The sequence below is a fragment of the Carassius carassius genome, chromosome 3 (assembly GCF_963082965.1).
Source record: "Carassius carassius chromosome 3, fCarCar2.1, whole genome shotgun sequence".
Taxonomy (NCBI): domain Eukaryota; kingdom Metazoa; phylum Chordata; class Actinopteri; order Cypriniformes; family Cyprinidae; genus Carassius; species Carassius carassius.
In genome coordinates this window covers 40671521-40688592 of record NC_081757.1, presented here as the reverse complement: position 1 = coordinate 40688592, position 17072 = coordinate 40671521, and the positions used below count along the sequence as shown (strand labels likewise).

Below are 17072 nucleotides of genomic sequence, written 5' to 3'. Positions count from 1 at the left end.
TTTGATATAAATTTAGTAGCAGAGCTACTGCAAGTGATTTTTAGTGCTGCAAATCCATTTATCCTTTGCTGAAATTTCCGCGTCTTCATGGAGAGAGCATGGTTGCTTAGCAACGGCAGACATCCCAGGGGCGCAATTGCCCGAGCGCTTTGGAAAGAAGGAGAAAGCGGTGCGACTAGCGTTTTCCACGCGTCCTGTTTTCCATGCCCCTAAAGGCCCGTTCACACCAACAACGATAACTATAAAAATAACTATAAAGATAACGATATTAGCGTTCACACAAGCGAACTATATAGTCTGTGTATTCTAAGCGGACGTGCGTCTGCTGCTTTAAATTCTCAAGCTCATTACAGCAGGATTGATTCTGATTGGTTGTTTTTATCGTTCATCAGAAAAAAACGTTCTTAAAAGTGATTCCAACGATATCGTTTCTCTGTGCCTTTATCGTTATAGTTGTGGTGTTGACTCCGCTATTCTTTAATATTGAGAAATTTTTTTAGAACTATCTTTATAGTTATCTTTATAGTTATCGTGCTTGGTGTGAACGGAATCCCGCGCCAACACAGACTTACTTTATTTTTTATTTTATCCTTACTTCAGCCGCTACGGGTGAAATAACTTGTACTCTTTACAAGAATATCAGAATCATGCAATGAGCAAGTCTGCGTTTATTAGACACTTAATAATATCACATCAGTTTGCTCCATCCCATCTGCAGCAGGAAGTTGGTCGCCAGATCACACGGTAACCAGTTAAACTGTAAAACCGGAGAGCGCCAGGATGTTTTCCTCTAAGGTGCTCGTGCATCGCAGTTGTGCTGCCGTGGAACACCATATCGGTTTTACAAAGGGCCATTTTATTTGGCCTCTGTTTAAAGTATTAACTTTTTTTTTTAAATCAGAAACTAATAAAAAAGGCAAAATTGCATAATAAAATTATTAAAACATATAAAATCTGAAAATATTAAAATAAAAACGAATTAAAGAAATATTAATAAAAATTTTATATAAATACCGTAAGGATAAATAAATAATACTAAAATAACACGGCTCTGTATTTACTAGTGTACTTGCACTATAACATGAACATGGTAATGCAGATGTGTGTGGATGTTTACAAGAGGCTCAGTGCGCTCCTGCTCTCTCCTGTACAATGCTAAAGCTCTGATGTAATTAGCCTGGAGTAAATTCCCATCCCTCCTGCAGGAATCTCCTGGAATACCTGCCAGACTGGGTGTGTGACAGCAGGAAGATCGAGGTGCTGGACGTCTCCCATAATCTGCTCTCTGAGCTCCCGGCCAGGTGTGTGTGTGTGTGTGTACACTGGTGTATTTGGTTTTTGAGGACACAAATGTGTATAACGACTTGGGTACTATGACATAAACATTGTTTATGAGGACTCTTCCTGTGTCCCTGTAAACCAGAAGGGCTTAAAAACATATTAAGTGTTTTTTTATTAAATTAAAAACGATTGCCAGTAGTTTTCTGTGAGGGGTAGGTTTAGGTGTAGGGTGATAGAAAATACAGTTTGTACTAGTATATAAAAACCATTACGCCTATGAAGAGTCCCCGTAAACCACAAATGCAAGTGTGTGTGTGTGTGTGTGTGTGTGTATGAAGTGCATTTGCATCTTCGCCAGTTTCCAAAAAGAAACTGTCCTCCTGTTCCCCCATTGCAGAATCTTAATGTCAGCATTTTGTACTTATTTATTCAACACAAATTGCCCATTTGATATGAATGATGTGGTTAAAGGGACTGTCTGGCCAGAAGGTGGATCTGAATAGAAACGGGCCGGCGTTCATCAGCAGACGCTTGATGAGGCCACTCTGCTGTCTCAAAGCAGAGTGATGTAAACACCAAGCTGATGAAAGCACCATTTCCAGCTAATTCCACATTAACATTCAGTCATTTGCATCTGAAAGAGCTAAAAGCCGTGCACAAATGAGATAATATGCGGCTTGAAGTTTGTGTCCCATTTGAGAGTGCTGCATGAAAATGCTGTGTTGCTGTTTTGAAAGAATGGTTCACCAAAAAAGAGAATTATGTCTTTATTTACTCAACTTCATGTCATTCCAAACCCATAATGCTGTTATTTTCCATGAGAAGGGAATTTTTTTGAAGAGACTTCATGCAGCTCTTGTCTGTGCAGCTTCATTATTGACCATGTCTGTCAAGCTCAAAAAAAAAAAAAAAGAAAAAACGATGTGAAAGCTGTTATTCACTGAAAATCTTCATTTGCAGCTCTAACATGCCATTCTTCATAGGATAGTCAATCTAGTGTGCTTGCTTTTGGTTACAACACGTACAAGAACCTGTGACTAATGGATTTTTTTTACTATTTTTTTTTTTCACAAATTCAGGTGTAAATGTTAGATTATATTAAATAATATTTTGTTTATAAATAAAAAATTTATTATTTTTATTATCATATATATATATATATATATATATATATATATATATATATATATATATTGTTATATATATTTTTTTTTTATAAATTAAAAGTTGTAAATAATATTTTAATTATATTTTAGTGAAATGGCACTTAATTTTGTCTTTTCTTCACACAAAACTATTGTTTGGCTTCAGAAGACTTAAATTTTATTTTTCATAAATACACATTTTTTGACCATAAAATATTCAAAAAGTAATGAAAATTTTAACTTTATTTACTGAAAATCTTCAGTTATAAATAGAAATATTGTAATTTTACAGTTGTACTGTAAAATTGTATTATTTTTCTTTAAATACTGATTTTTTTGTTTTACAGTGAAAAAATACAATAGTAATGATTTATTTAATGAAACTCTTCTGCTGCAGCTTAAAATTTAGTTTAATATTTTAATTTTGGAGTAATTTTTGTTATTAGTTTAATAATAATATTATATTTATTGTATATACTTAACATTACAATATATATAGTCTTACTGATAGATAATCACAACAGTTTTGAAAGCGATGTTGGAGCCCTACAAACAATCACAACAAACTTGGAGCTTGCATTCTCTTTTTTTAAATTAATTAGTTCTGTTCTTTTTATTATTATTGCAATTTATTTATATATATATATATATATATATATATATATATATATATATATATATATATATATATATATATATATATATATATATATATATATATATATATATATATATATATATAAACCACAGTAGCCACAATATATATATAAATTAAAAGCAGATGGGTTTTATTGACATGAGTATGAGTGAATCATGTAAACCCTGTAAAGGTGTCTTGTTGGGATGTAATGATATTATCAATATTGGCGATTTTGCGATAGCAAAACTGTCTAGATATTATCGTGGTCGCCTGACGATATGAAACGATAAGGTCTTCTGGGCAAAAAAAAAATGTAGATTTTAAAATATATATTTATGTTTTAAGCCATTATGCTTTGGCACAGTATCTGTCAACTGAACTAAAACCAAAGCATGACTTCATTCCTTCATAAAGTCTATTTTTACTGCGTGTTTTAACCTCTTGAGACCTGGCAAAAAATATTAATGTCATTACACTTGTTTAGAGCATAAAAAAAAAAGAAAGAAGAAAATTTTAAATATGCGTCCTTGGTAGAGGACATCGGGACTCATATAAAAGAATAATAATAATAAATAGACATGAATGAACATGAATAGGCAAAAACAATAGGTTTTATTTATTTATTTATTTATTTATTTTTAACCAAACTTTATATAAAGATAATATAAACTAAATCTGATTTGCATATTAATGTGTTTTTGGAGCAACGTTTAATGAAAAAAAAAAAAATCAGCGTCATAATGGGAGCAATAATCTCTATATTTCTTCGAAAATAGATTTTCAGAATAATATATAATATTTCATAGGAATATTGAAATATTATTTATTTCTCTATTCATTTGTTGTGTCTCCCAAAATGCATTCTAAACATGCTTTTAGTCCCGGTGTATGTATGAAATCAACATCCTGTTTCATAACAAATTCATATTTTGATTTGAAACCCCATAACATTTTCCTGAGATGTTGATTTATGACACACAGTTTACAAATTAGTGCGATTTAAATAATTACAAATTATGATCATATATCCAGTAGAATGCCACTAAATTAATTTCAGACATTTTTGAAGACCAAAGAGACGGAGTGGTCATGGTGAAACATCCAGTCATTTGGTTTCTCTGAAAAGCCCTGAATGTGCTCTGTACAGGACATCCAGACTTAAAACTGTGGCATGTACAGTCTCAGAGAAATTCACAAAAATATAATGTGTGAATGCAGGGTCTCATGAGGATAAAGCAAAGTGCGCATGTTATTCATGTGATCAGTTCGCGATCCGGTGCTTTAACAGTGAATTCTCTATTATAGATCAGTGATTTCTGTGTGTGTTTTTCTGATGAAGTCCATCTTTCTTTCTCTGTCCCTCCTTGTTGTCAGACTTCTCAGCAGTCTGAGTCTGCGTAAACTGCTGGCTGGTAACAACCGGCTGGAGAGACTGGCTGACCTGCTCGATCACGTCCCACTGGAAACACTCGACCTGCAGCACAACAAGCTGCGCCAACTTCCAGAGAGCTTCTTCTACAAAGCCTTGAAGTAGGTCACTCCCTCCTTCTGCCCTCTCTCTGTTCATCTTACTCTCCGGGCTTTTTTCTCCTCCTCTCTCCATTTTCCTTGTGTCTTTCCTCTCTGTTTCCTGTGATTTTGTGTGTGTCTGTGGACCTTTAAAGTGAAGTGACGTGACATACATCCAAGTAATGGTGACCCTTACCCAGAATTCGTGCTCTGCATTTAACCCATCCAAAGTACACACACACATTGTGAACACACACCCGGAGCAGTGGGCAGCCATTTATGCTTCGGTGCCCGGGGAGCAGATGGGGGTTCGGTGCCTTGCTCAAGGGCACCTCAGTCGTGGTAGTCGGCCCGAGATTCGAACCCATAACCCTAGGGTTAGGAGGCAAACTCTCTAACCACTAGGCCATGACTTGCTTCATCAGACCTCCTAGACTTTTACATTTACGTTACAGGATTTGGCATTTTCAATTAATGTAGCCCTCATGCACTCTTATTTTTATTAGTTACTTTTATTACTATTATTACATTTTATTGTTAAATTAAAACTACAATTAATTTGTCCCATAATATTATCGCATAACTGACGCGCTGCGAGGATAACAAATGGCTATTTGTTCCTCAATTAAAATGTCTTAAAAATGGTCTTTTAAAACAGGTCTATTATACAATTAATTATAGGTCTATCATTAAAATATTAACACTGCAGTCATCATTAAAAATCAATGAAATAAGAAGCTTTATTCAGCCTAAAGCACCGACTTTGAAAAACAACCCGTTTAACACCACATAAGTTTCTACTAATTTCCTTTTACTATGTACAGGCCACAAGAGAAATATAAAGGGAATAAATGAAAACAGTTAGCTATATACCGTTATCAGCATAAGTTGAAGTAGATTCTCCTCTCGTCGTCTCCATTGTCTTCGCCTTCATGGTTTAAAACATAAATATTTCCAACACTGCGACAAAAGAAATCACCCAAACCCAATAATCAAAACGAGAAAAACCTACAACAAATTTACTACCCCCCCCCCCCTCCCTTTGGAAAGCAATAAAAATGTTGATCACAAAAAAAAAATTTTTTTACTAAAACAAATTTACTAAGACAAACTGATGCATGTTCTAAGCCCCCCCCCCCCTCTTAGTTACTGTTGCTCCCTCGGACAAACAATGTCCGCTCAGTCTCTTACAAAAGGCCACCATTCAAGTCTGAATTAAATATTCCATGGAGGATTAAGATGTTTTGTTTGGGTTTAGGAAATGTGATCCAATAAATTCTATTGCCTGTCCTCTCAGGATAACGGGAATCAGTGCTACAAGTACCACAGGCACATCCTTTTTCCATTTTCTTAGCATAAACCCCATCAAACCGAGGATAGCTTTGGACCTTCCAATATTTCTCTATTAAACTGAAAACTAAAGATGTCCGAGTTCCGCTCCCTGTGCAACTGATACTCAACTGCCATTGGCTCATCTGCGTTTGAGGGGAGGGGCTTACCGATAGGTCACTTATTTTCAGGGAATTGCATGGCGAATGTAGTTCCAGACAGGTCTTGGCCGCATTACGTTCATATCACTTCACCAGATGATTTCAGTTATTTCAAAGGTCATGCAAAAGCAAAATAAACAAAACCCACAAGGACACTGGCCAAACATCTAAATAAAGTAAACACTGGGATAAGAAATGATGGATCAATTCAGCAGACCGAAGTCAATTATTCCTTATTTATAATAGTATCTTAATGATACTAAAATATCAAGATACAAAAAAAAAGTAAATTAAAAAAATGCATGAGCGTGTTTAATTATTGAATCAAGCTGCTTGCACAAACAATATGACACTAAAATTATTTATATTAAAATTTTTTATACACATTTTTAAAATGTACGACATGTAAAAAACAAATTATAAATTATGTTTTTAAATATTGATAAAAATATAAACTGCTGAACAACTGTCAGGCTACTGGGAAATGTAGTTTTAGTTGCTGCTTGCAGTTGGTTACCTACTCCACAACACTGGATCCACAGCAGCACAGAGGAAGTGACAGGCTTCTCCAGAGCCTCTCATGATGTGAACAGGAGGATACGGCTCAGTGAGGCACAGTAATATGAGCCAGAACAGCCCGCAGCTCTTCCATTTCCTGTGGCTTAATCACTTGTCATCCATTAAGCATGAAAGATGTGCTGCAGCTCTGAGGCTTTAGTTATATCCCAGATGATTTAGGCTTTATTAACATGCTTTTTTTCATTTAAACAACATTACTTGTACTGTGTGTAAACTTACCAACTTGTCTTCCCTTGTTCTTGTCGTCTACTAGCTTAAAGTATTTGAATGTGTCTGCCAATGCGCTGGAGACGATCCCGCCGAGCAGCCAATCAGAGGAGAGCCTCAGCACCCTGCAGGAGCTCTATCTCACAGGAAACTACCTGAATGAGAGCTGCGCTGCTCTACTGGTGGGGCATCAGAACCTGCGGGTCTTGCACATGGCTTATAACCAACTGCAGTCCTTCCCTGCAAGGTATGAGACCTTGAACTAGTGTGCTTCCATCGACGGGGTGGGAGGAGCCTATTATTCAAATGACATGTGACCCTGGAGCACAAAACAAACAATACGTGGTATTAACAAATAAAAATGACTCCTTTTTTAAAGGAGACTCATTTTGCCAGCACGGGTCACATTTATTCAGCTTTTTAGATGATGTATAAATCTCAGTTTCAACTAGATGACTGGTTTTATGGTCCAGGGTCACATATACCAAAAAGATCAGAGATCAGTTCAGTGTGTATGACCATGAATTGTGCTATTGTTCCTTTCTAAATGAGCTCTCTTGTTATGTTCTCAGCAAGCTCAGTAAGCTGGAGGTCCTGGAGGAACTGAATCTGAGTGGGAACAAGCTGAAAACGATCCCCTCCACCGTGTCCAGCTGCAAGAGACTGCACACACTCATCGCTCACTCCAACCATATCGGCGTGTTCCCTGAGGTCCTCGGCCTCCCCGAGATCAAGGTCTGTGACGTATCATGACAGGACAGGTCAAACACTGCCCAGAAATATTGGAAGGATCTTAAGGGTCAGCCAGAGAGTCATCAAGTGGCAGGAACAAATTTTATTTCTAAAAATGTAATATATGTATGGATTACAGTTGCAGTAATTCAAGTAAAAAAACATTCATAGACATGATTTGAATTAAAATGTTTGAATAAAACATTCTAATTAGCATTTTAGAATGCTTTCTGACAGACTGAAGTAATGGATGGAAAATTCTTTTTTTTAATCAAATAAATGCGGTCTTGGTGAGCATAAGAGACTTCTTTAAAAAAACATTAAATCTCAATTATTCCTGGTGTTTGACCGGTTATGTATACATTTAAATGCTCATTCTAAATAAAAATGGTGAGAGCATGCAAATTAGTAACACTTAATAAGTGACACTGCGTTTTTCTTAATTTCTTTTATTGTGTATATAAACTTCATTATTTAAAAAAAGAAAAAGCTTGTTTAGTTAAGACTGGAAAAACTGATTAGTTTTAGCCCCTCTCTAAAATAGATTTTATTTCAGTTATTATTTTACAATGCACATTTTTAGTTTTAATATATCGATTATATTATATGTTATTTTAAATTTATTATTTATTTACGTTTATTTAGTTATGTCTGGAAGAACTGAAATGTTTTTGTCCCCAGATTGACAAAATTGAGTAATTGTTTGTCATGCACTTAATTTTTTCCACATTATTTTGCATTCTGTTTTTACCTTATTTTGTTTACTTTATTTATTGTATTGTACATTATTTTACATTTTTACAGTCTGCCAAAATGGAACGATTTTTATTCCCAAAATCCAATAAAATTGGGCTGTTGTTACACACTTCTTATGACAATTTTTATTTTACACAATTCATTGACTTTATTTTACATTTGTGACCCTGGACCACAAAACTAGTCTTAAGTGTCAATTTTCTGAAATTAATATGTATGCATCATCTGAAATCCGAATAAACAAGCTTTCCATTTATGTATTTGTTAGGATCGGACATATTTGGCTGAGATACAACTATTTGAAAATCTGGAAAATTAGGGTGCAAAAAAAATTAAATATTGAGAGAATCACCTTTAAAATTGTCCAAATGAGTTCTTAGCAATGCATATTACTAATCAAAAATGAAGTTTTGATATATTTACGGTAGGAAATTTAAACATGGAACATGATCTTTACTTAATATCCTAATGATTTTTGGCATAAAAGAAAAATGTATAAATTTGACCCATACAATGTGGGTTTTTTTTTTTTGTTTTTTTTGGCTATTGCTAAAAATTTTACCCTGTTTTGTGCTCCAGGGTCAAATTTATCAAGCTTATTTAGTAAACTCTGGCAAAATCACTTTTGTCCCCAAATCCAACAGTCATGAAGTATGTTGTATTTCCTCTGCTGTTTGAGCAGCTAGTAGATGTGAGCTGTAATGAGCAGACAGAAATCCTGTTGCCAGACTCTCTGCCATCAACACTGCAAGAGCTGGATCTGACCGGCAACAGCAGCCTCATGTTAGAGCACAAAACACTCAACCTCTTCAGGTGAGCCGCCACAAACACACAGCACACTACGCAGCCGATGAATATTAATACATTCTGATACTCTCACAGACCCAGTTGGTTGATTGCTTTTTGTGTTTTTGGTCTTTATCTCTCACACCTCTGTGGGTTCTCCTCTCTTCCAGTCACATCAGCACTTTGAAGCTGGACCAGAAGCCATCTGTGACCGCAGGAGACGCACAGGGCACGTCCACCCTGTGGGATCATGGTTACGCTGAGATGTGTGGGCAAAGAAACAAGTGAGCAAAATCTGAGGACACCAGATTCACAGATCAGGAAAAATGGGGTTGAAGGAAGAAGCCCCAATCAAAACAAATTTCCAGATTACCATCCCCAGCCTATAACTCTCTAGTATATATAGAGGATATACTGAAGAAAAAACAATCAAATGCTAGCTGAAATGACTAGGTTCAATCAATTTCAATTCAGTTTTTCAACGCGGTATGTTTGAACTCCCAAAAATACTTATTGTTCTCAGGTTTGTTCTTAAACCAATACAAAAGAATTCCAATTCTTGAATGGAATCTTCATTAAAAAATATATATTTTAAAATTAGGATAACCTCCAACTTAAGTCCCCAAAACCTAAGATGTTTGATGAATTTATTGGGTTATTTCAGATATTAAGCATTGCAACATAACACTTGCAAGGTAACATTTGTTGGCCGTATACAACGTGTAGGTTGCCTTCATTCAGAAAAAGTTACCATTATAATATTGACTATTTGATAATTGCCTACTATGATTTCTTTGGAATGTAAAGGTTACTTTTCTGAAATGAGATGCCAATGATTGATAATGTAAACAATGATTGGTCAGGATTATGCATGACAGGACTTCTGAACTCAAAATTCAGTAACAACTATAAAAAACACTAGTTAAATAGGAAGGCAGAGTGCTGAAGTCCCCATCAAGCCAGTCTCAGTAGTGTGTGCCCATATTATAATATGTGACCCTGGAGCACAAAACCAGTCTTAAGTAACGCAGGTATATGTATAGCCATAGCCAACAATACACTGTATGGGTCAAAATTATCGATTTTTCTTTTATGCCAAAAATCATTAGGATATTAAGTAAAGATCATGTGCCATGAAGATATTTTCTAAATTTCCTATTGTTAGTATATTAAAACTCATTTTTTGATTAGTAATATGCATTGTTAAGAACTTAATTTGGACAACTTTAAAGGCGATTCTCTTAATATTTTAAGTTTTTTGTACCCTTAGATTCCAGATTTTCAAATAGTTGTATCTCGGCCAGATATTGTCTGATCCTTACGAACCATAAATCAATTGAAAGCTTATTTATTCAGCTTTCAGGTGAGGTATAAATCTCCGTTTTGAAAAATTGACCCTTATGACTGGTTTTGTGGTCCAGGGTCACATATTACGCAATCTACTGTCAGGTTTTAAAAAGTTTAGTTGATCAGAAAGTCTTCTGCAACAGCTGTTAATCACATAACACTAACATATTGTCTTAACAATATTAAACATCTGAAAGTATTTTTCAAGAATTTCACTTAAGAAAACTTCCAAGAAGTTTTCACTCCTTAAGAAGTTTTTTGTGAATTGTCAGCACCAGATGTTTTGCCGATCTGGGCCTGAGAAAACTAATTCTCTAACCAATAAATACTTGGATGGCATGAAAACAGTTGGCATACTCATAATAATAGTAGTGTTGGACTTCGCAGATACCAAGGGCAAGCTGCAGACAGCATCCCATAGGCTTAAACGTCTGGTTTCTACATGTTTAATGTGACCTCAGTTTGATTGGCTCCCCCTGTGAAGGGCATTACCTCCACAGTTTCAAAGCAGTCCGTCTCAGATATCGCATCCTATCTGTGTACCCTTCATCCACCGAGGGGGGCCACTTTTGTGTGTTTGTCAGAGTGTGTATGAACCTATAGAGGTGTATCTCTTACCATTCAATGAAATGTATTTGTAATGTGATATTGTACACTTTGTAACTCTTCGCTGTTTTACCTGGGTTCAGGTTGTGTGTGTCTGTGCTGGCTGTGGATCGCTTCGGAGACAGTCCAGAGGCTGCTTATGGGATTTTTGATGGCGACCGTAATGAGGAAGTTTCCAGGTTACTGCAGTGCACCATGGGAGATGTATTGGCAGAGGAGATCCAGCACTCCAGTGTGGACCGTGTATACATGAGCAACACTTTCCTTACTTCCCATAGGTGTGTTAATAATGTTTACGTAAATGCTGATTTGCATATTATAATGGATCATATGAAAGGAAAATATCTTTAAAGAACCAATTGTGTATTGCAACTATGGTGCATTCGAGTCCTTTTTTTAACTCATGTAGATTTTGTAAACAAAGTCATTATATATTCTATCATAGTTGTGCAGTACTATCGTAGTTCATACAAGCAGCATAAAGGGATAGTTCACCCAATGAAAAATCCAGAAATGACAATCTTTTTAAATGAGCTAGTTTCATTGAAAAAGAAAACCTTTGTTGCATCCCCCATATTTTATCACTGACGCCCACAACTCTGAAACTCTGGCTCAAAGAAAACCCACTGGCAATTACAACTTCAAGTTCAAGTTTCAGTTTTATTGTCATATGCATATTCGTACAGAGTACCACAGCAATGAAATACAATGTGCCTTAGCACTCTCTCAGCACCAGTCAATAAATAAGATAGAATAGAATAAAAATAAATTTAAAAACATACGCTCAAACCTCAGCCCTACTTCCTCTTACACTATCGTTCAGTAGCCTTACAGCCTGTGGATAAAAACTGTCCCTAAAACGTGACGTACGTGTTGAGATGATCTGCCAACGTCTCCCTGATGGGAGTTGGGAGAAGAGACTGTGTATTGTGGGATATTTTGCAATACAGTCATAAGTATACAGACTATATAATAAAGGACTAAGACAGCAGCCTTGAGGTGCTCCGGTATTTAACACTATTGGGGCTGAGTATGTAGTGCCTACTCTAACTGTCTGAGAACGGCCTGTTAGAAAGTCCTGTATCCACTTTAGATGGAAGTACAGAGGCCCAGAAGGCACTGCTATAATCAACAAACAGCATCCTGACATACGTATCCCTAGTAGAATTTAACATAATCCGTAACTGCTTCAGTGTACTCATGCAAGGTAGCAGAATCACTAAAAACTGACCAGTCAGTTGAATCGAAACAATCTTGCAACATAAGCTCACCTTCAGCAGTCCAGCGCTGTACTGTCCTCACAGTGGGTTTCTCCCTTTTTATCTCTTTCTTGTACATGGGGAGCAGTAGTACAGAGGAATGATCTGATTTCCCAAAGTGCGGCCGGGGGATAGATTTATAAGCTCCCTTGATGGTTTCAATAAAAGTGGTCAAGAGTTTTGTTGCCTCTGGTTACACAGCTGACATGCTGATAATATTTCGGTAGCACTGACTTCAAATTACAGTGATTAGAGTCCCCGGCTACTATGGAGAGAGCTTGCGGATGCAGCCTCACACACCTGTTGACAGCGTCACAGAGCTCATCCAAAGCTGCCTTGGCGTTAGCTTGGGGAGGTATGTATACTGCAGTGAGTAAAACTGATGGAAATTCTCGTGGTGCATAAAACGGCCGACATTTGATGGTAAGCTGTTCAAGGACCAGTGAACAGGAGTTAGAGATCACTTCCGCGTCAGTGCACCACGAGTTGTTTACCAAAAAGCACACACCCCCACCTTTTGATTTACCGGTCGTGTCCTTAGCTCGGTCCGAACGTAATAGAGAGAAACCATCCAAGTGTACAGCACTGTCAGGATAATCCGATGTTAGCCATGTCTCAGTAAAACAGAACACACAGCAATTTCCCAGATCTCGCTGGACACTAACACGGCAGCGAAGCTCATCCTTCTTATTGCTGATAGATTGCATGTTTGCCAGCAGCATGCTTGGTATTGGAGGCCGTGTAGGTCGATTCCGTATCCTCACCAGCAGTCCCCCCGCATCTTCCTCTTTTCCGCACATATCGCCTTTGATTTCCAGAGCGCCAGTTTTCTGATCTTTTGTTAATATCCACAGGTATCATAGATGTTATAGACAGTTTTGGAACATTTTGTCTAATGTCCAATAGAGTCTGTCGATCATAAGTAATAGAGGAGGACATACGCTGTATTATCAAACTAATAAATAAAGTTAAAACTAACTTACCGTTCAACTTGTGATTCTGACTTGAACGCACAATAGTTCAGACAGAGCTTTGTATTTAGATTGTTAGCTATATGAATAACAAATGCATTTCTCATATTGCATGTACACTTTTGCAGGAAACTTGGCATGGCAGGCCAGAAGCTCGGTGCCTCTGCTCTGCTCTGTTACATCCATCACGAGTCCTCTGAACCTGGCCGCTACTTCAGCCTCACTGTGGCCAACGTAGGCACCTGCCAGGCTGTACTGTGTCGTGATGGGCAACCTCTTGCCCTGTCAAAGGTTTTCAGCCTAGAACAGAGCGCTGAGGAGATGGAGCGCGTCAAACTGGCAAAAGCTATCATCACTGAGGTATTGACTCATTCTCAGGTCATCCCATAGACCTTAGTCAGGTTAGAAGCCATATTGAATTTTACATAGAATAAAACCAGGCTGTGAGCGACAGACTTGCAGTCATGCTGGATAAAGTTTCTAGATCTCTCAAAACTCTTTTTATGGAGTTTTGACTACTTTTTATTTTATTTATTATTTTGGAAGACTACTGATTTTTATTTTTTGTTGTCAACTGAATAATTGGCACGTTAAACGGCATTTATTACAATCCATTGAAGGCACTTTTATCTCTCACCTCTTGGCCTTGTGTTCATTCCTGTCAAAAATTAATTATGGCTCTACCCGGACTAAGGTCTATAAGCAGGGGTGCATGCACGATGAAAAAAAAAAATCATAAATACAGCCGGCTCATTTCACTGCAAAAAAAAAAAGATTTTCTAGCTTAGATTTTTCTTGTTTCCAGCATAAATATAAAAAAATTCTTAAATCAAGAAGTATTTTCTAGATGAGTAAAAATGGTCTTTTTTTCAGTAAAAAACAAGTCGAATTTAAGTGAGTCTTTGCTTAAAATAATCTGCCAATGGGGTAAGAAAAATGATATTTATTTCAAACAGAAAACAAGATTATTTTGCTTTAGAAAAGGATTTTTTGCTGTGTTACGATGTTTTCAAAGCACAAGGCAAAATAACATTTCATAAACTGACATGCATGTTCTTACTTGCCAGCAACCTGCTAAAATAAAAGCTTGCTGAGTTTGAAAATGATGAAAATTAATGTTTTTAAAAAGTTAAATATTAGCATTTTATGTTTGTTTACAAAATGTTTATTATTTTTAATACTATTTTTAATTTAGTATTATACTTAATACTGTAGTATAGTATTAACACATTGTTTTATTTTAATAAAAAAATTAAGTGCAAAAATATTATCACTATTATTAATTTTATTTTAATAGTTATATTTAATATTTAAAGTCACACTATGTGCAGTGTGAGGACCAAACCAAATCTCCAGGTGCTCTTATGAGAACCAGGCTGAAAAACTAATGCGCACCCGCTAACTGGCTGATGCAGCATGCCGTTTATTGTAAATATAGCCATGAATGAGAAGTAGCAGCTTATTTGTGACTCTAATCATTTGACTCTTGTGCTGTAGGATAACAAGGTGAGTGGGGTGACATGCTGCTCACGGTTACTTGGCTGTTCCTACCTGTTTCCTTGGGTGCTTCCCAAACCCTGGGTGCACACAGAGCCTCTGTGTTCCCAGGATGAGTTCCTGATCCTAGGAAACAAAGCACTCTTCCAGAAGGTTTCCTACCGGGAGGCAGTGAGCACTGTGCTGGCTGTCAGAGACCCCCGCGCTGCTGCCAAAAAGCTCTGCACGCTGGCACAGAGCTATGGGTGCCGGGATAACGTGGGAGCAGTGGTGGTAGCTTTGCATATCGGAGAAGACAGCTGTACGTGCGAGCCTCCTCTCTCGACTGCAGAAGCCCGAGGACCACCTTTACCGATCTCTGTGTCCCCTGGCGACCCAGCCACGCCGTCATCTAGCAGTGGCATCGCCTCGGAGTTCAACAGCGAGATGTCCGCTTCGGAAGTGGGCAGCGAGGCTGGGTCCACCGCTTCAGATGAGCACCCCTCTTCAGGACCAATGGCTCGTCCGGAGCGCCGCTGTAGTTTGCATCCGACTGCTACCTTGTGCAACACCGGGCCAGTTGCGAGCTTGGGGCCAGGGGCGCACACGGCTCTATTCCAGCGGCAGCCTTCCAGCGCAACCTTCTCAAGCAACCAATCGGACAACGGACTGGACAGCGACGACGAGGCTCCTTTAGAAGGCGTCATCTCAAACGGGAGTAAGCTTGAGGTGGAAGTGGACATCCATTGCTGCGCTTTTCAGCTGCGCTCCGGACCACCAGAAAGTCCCAAGGATCTGGATGCCCGGCATGATTCGAGGGGCTCGGATTATCCCAACAGCAAAATGCGGCGGCAAAACAGCGTGGTGGTTTCTGCCACCAACGGCTGCCTGCTGGCCGTATGCGGCCGAGAGATCTCGGATCTGAAGAAGTCTCCTTCAACCTCTAGTCTCTTTGGGAAGAAGCTCTCTAATGGCTCCGTAGTGGCTCTCGAGGATAGCCACAATATTATTGAAGTAGCACTGGAGGCCCCAAAAAAGAAGTCGGGATATTTCACCGCACCAGCCCAGCAAGACCCGGAAGACCAGTTAATTATACCACCTAGTCTGGAGCAAGATGTGCGAGAGCAACTGAGAGGCCAGAGCCCTGTGGTTCCCGGGCCGCCGTCCTCAGCGAGAGACACCAACTGGGACCATCCTCAGCCCACCGTCCCCGGTCTCCACCCCACCACCGTCCTGCAACAGGACGTCTACGACACCGCTCTATAGTTGGTGCAAGAGGACCGCACCATTGGAGCATCTCCACATCATAGTGCCACATCAAAGAGGACCGTCAGGACCGAGGAAATCTTGAAGATAGTTGAAATACATGGGCTATTCCTGACCAGAAATCACAGCATGGAGCTGGAGTACCTCTTACATCACCATGTGCGAGTTCATTTCGACATTCGCCCTTTATATCAAAGGTCACAGGCTTACGTAGGCTTCATTGATCACATTTGCCTTCTGGAGGAAAGATACTATCAAACTAAACTGAGACCAAAAGATGAGAAAAGTGCCTCTTGAAGATAGGCGTACACTGTTCTGGTGTAAATGCAGTGTTGTTCTCCTACATTCCCATAGTGGCGACCAGTCCGTAATCTGCACTTTTGAAGTCTGTGAGGAATATTTCAGATGGCTCTCTTCCCAAACTGACCTGTTGGAAACATCCCGCTCCATTTCATGGAAAGATGTGTTGTTGCGTTCTCCGCCGCTCCTGATCTCCTCTCTTGTATGCATACGGGATCTCCGAGACAAAGCCATGGGGGTCTCCGGGACCCTCTGCACAATAGAAGAGTACAATGATCCCATCATAACATTCAGAGGGAATCGGTCTAGTGATGGAGGTCAGAGTGAGATGGAAACAGAAACTACATCCAGTGCTCAGTGGAAGCATCGCCACACATTTAAGCAGAAGTCGTTTTGGGGAGCAGAAAGACCTCAAAACCTTGTCTGAAATCATAACTTGAGCAGTCTCGGCTCGTTTAGAGTACTTGAAGTTTCGAGTGTGCCATGACTAGATGACAGAGCCCATGCTACTGTATACAACCCTGGGCCGTGAGTAAGACATTGGGTATTTGTAGTAGTGCAGTTTTGCTGTTGATCTGAGTGAGTTTGGGATATTTTCTCATTATCTCATAATCAAGGAAAAAATTATCAGCTGACACTTGTTTTTTTTTTGTTTGTTTTTTTTGGGTTTGAGAGGTACTGGATATATATGGTATGTATTGTGCAGTGTGTGTGTGTGTGTG

The 17072-nt window shown here is 38.3% G+C and overlaps 1 protein-coding gene across 1 annotated transcript in view; it reads left to right on the top strand.

Annotated features, from left to right (window-relative positions):
• LOC132126891 (PH domain leucine-rich repeat-containing protein phosphatase 2-like) overlaps nt 1–16104 on the top strand; it is a 60728-nt gene extending 44624 nt beyond the window's left edge. The window contains exons 11-19 of the mRNA XM_059538491.1: nt 1206–1301; nt 4441–4596; nt 6898–7098; nt 7424–7586; nt 9022–9152; nt 9296–9409; nt 11162–11356; nt 13437–13668; nt 14806–16104. Coding sequence (XP_059394474.1) covers nt 1206–1301; nt 4441–4596; nt 6898–7098; nt 7424–7586; nt 9022–9152; nt 9296–9409; nt 11162–11356; nt 13437–13668; nt 14806–16050 — 2533 coding nt within the window. The 3' untranslated portion in view covers nt 16051–16104. The remainder of the gene's footprint in view (nt 1–1205; nt 1302–4440; nt 4597–6897; nt 7099–7423; nt 7587–9021; nt 9153–9295; nt 9410–11161; nt 11357–13436; nt 13669–14805) is intronic.
• Nucleotides 16105–17072: the final 968 nt, after the last annotated feature.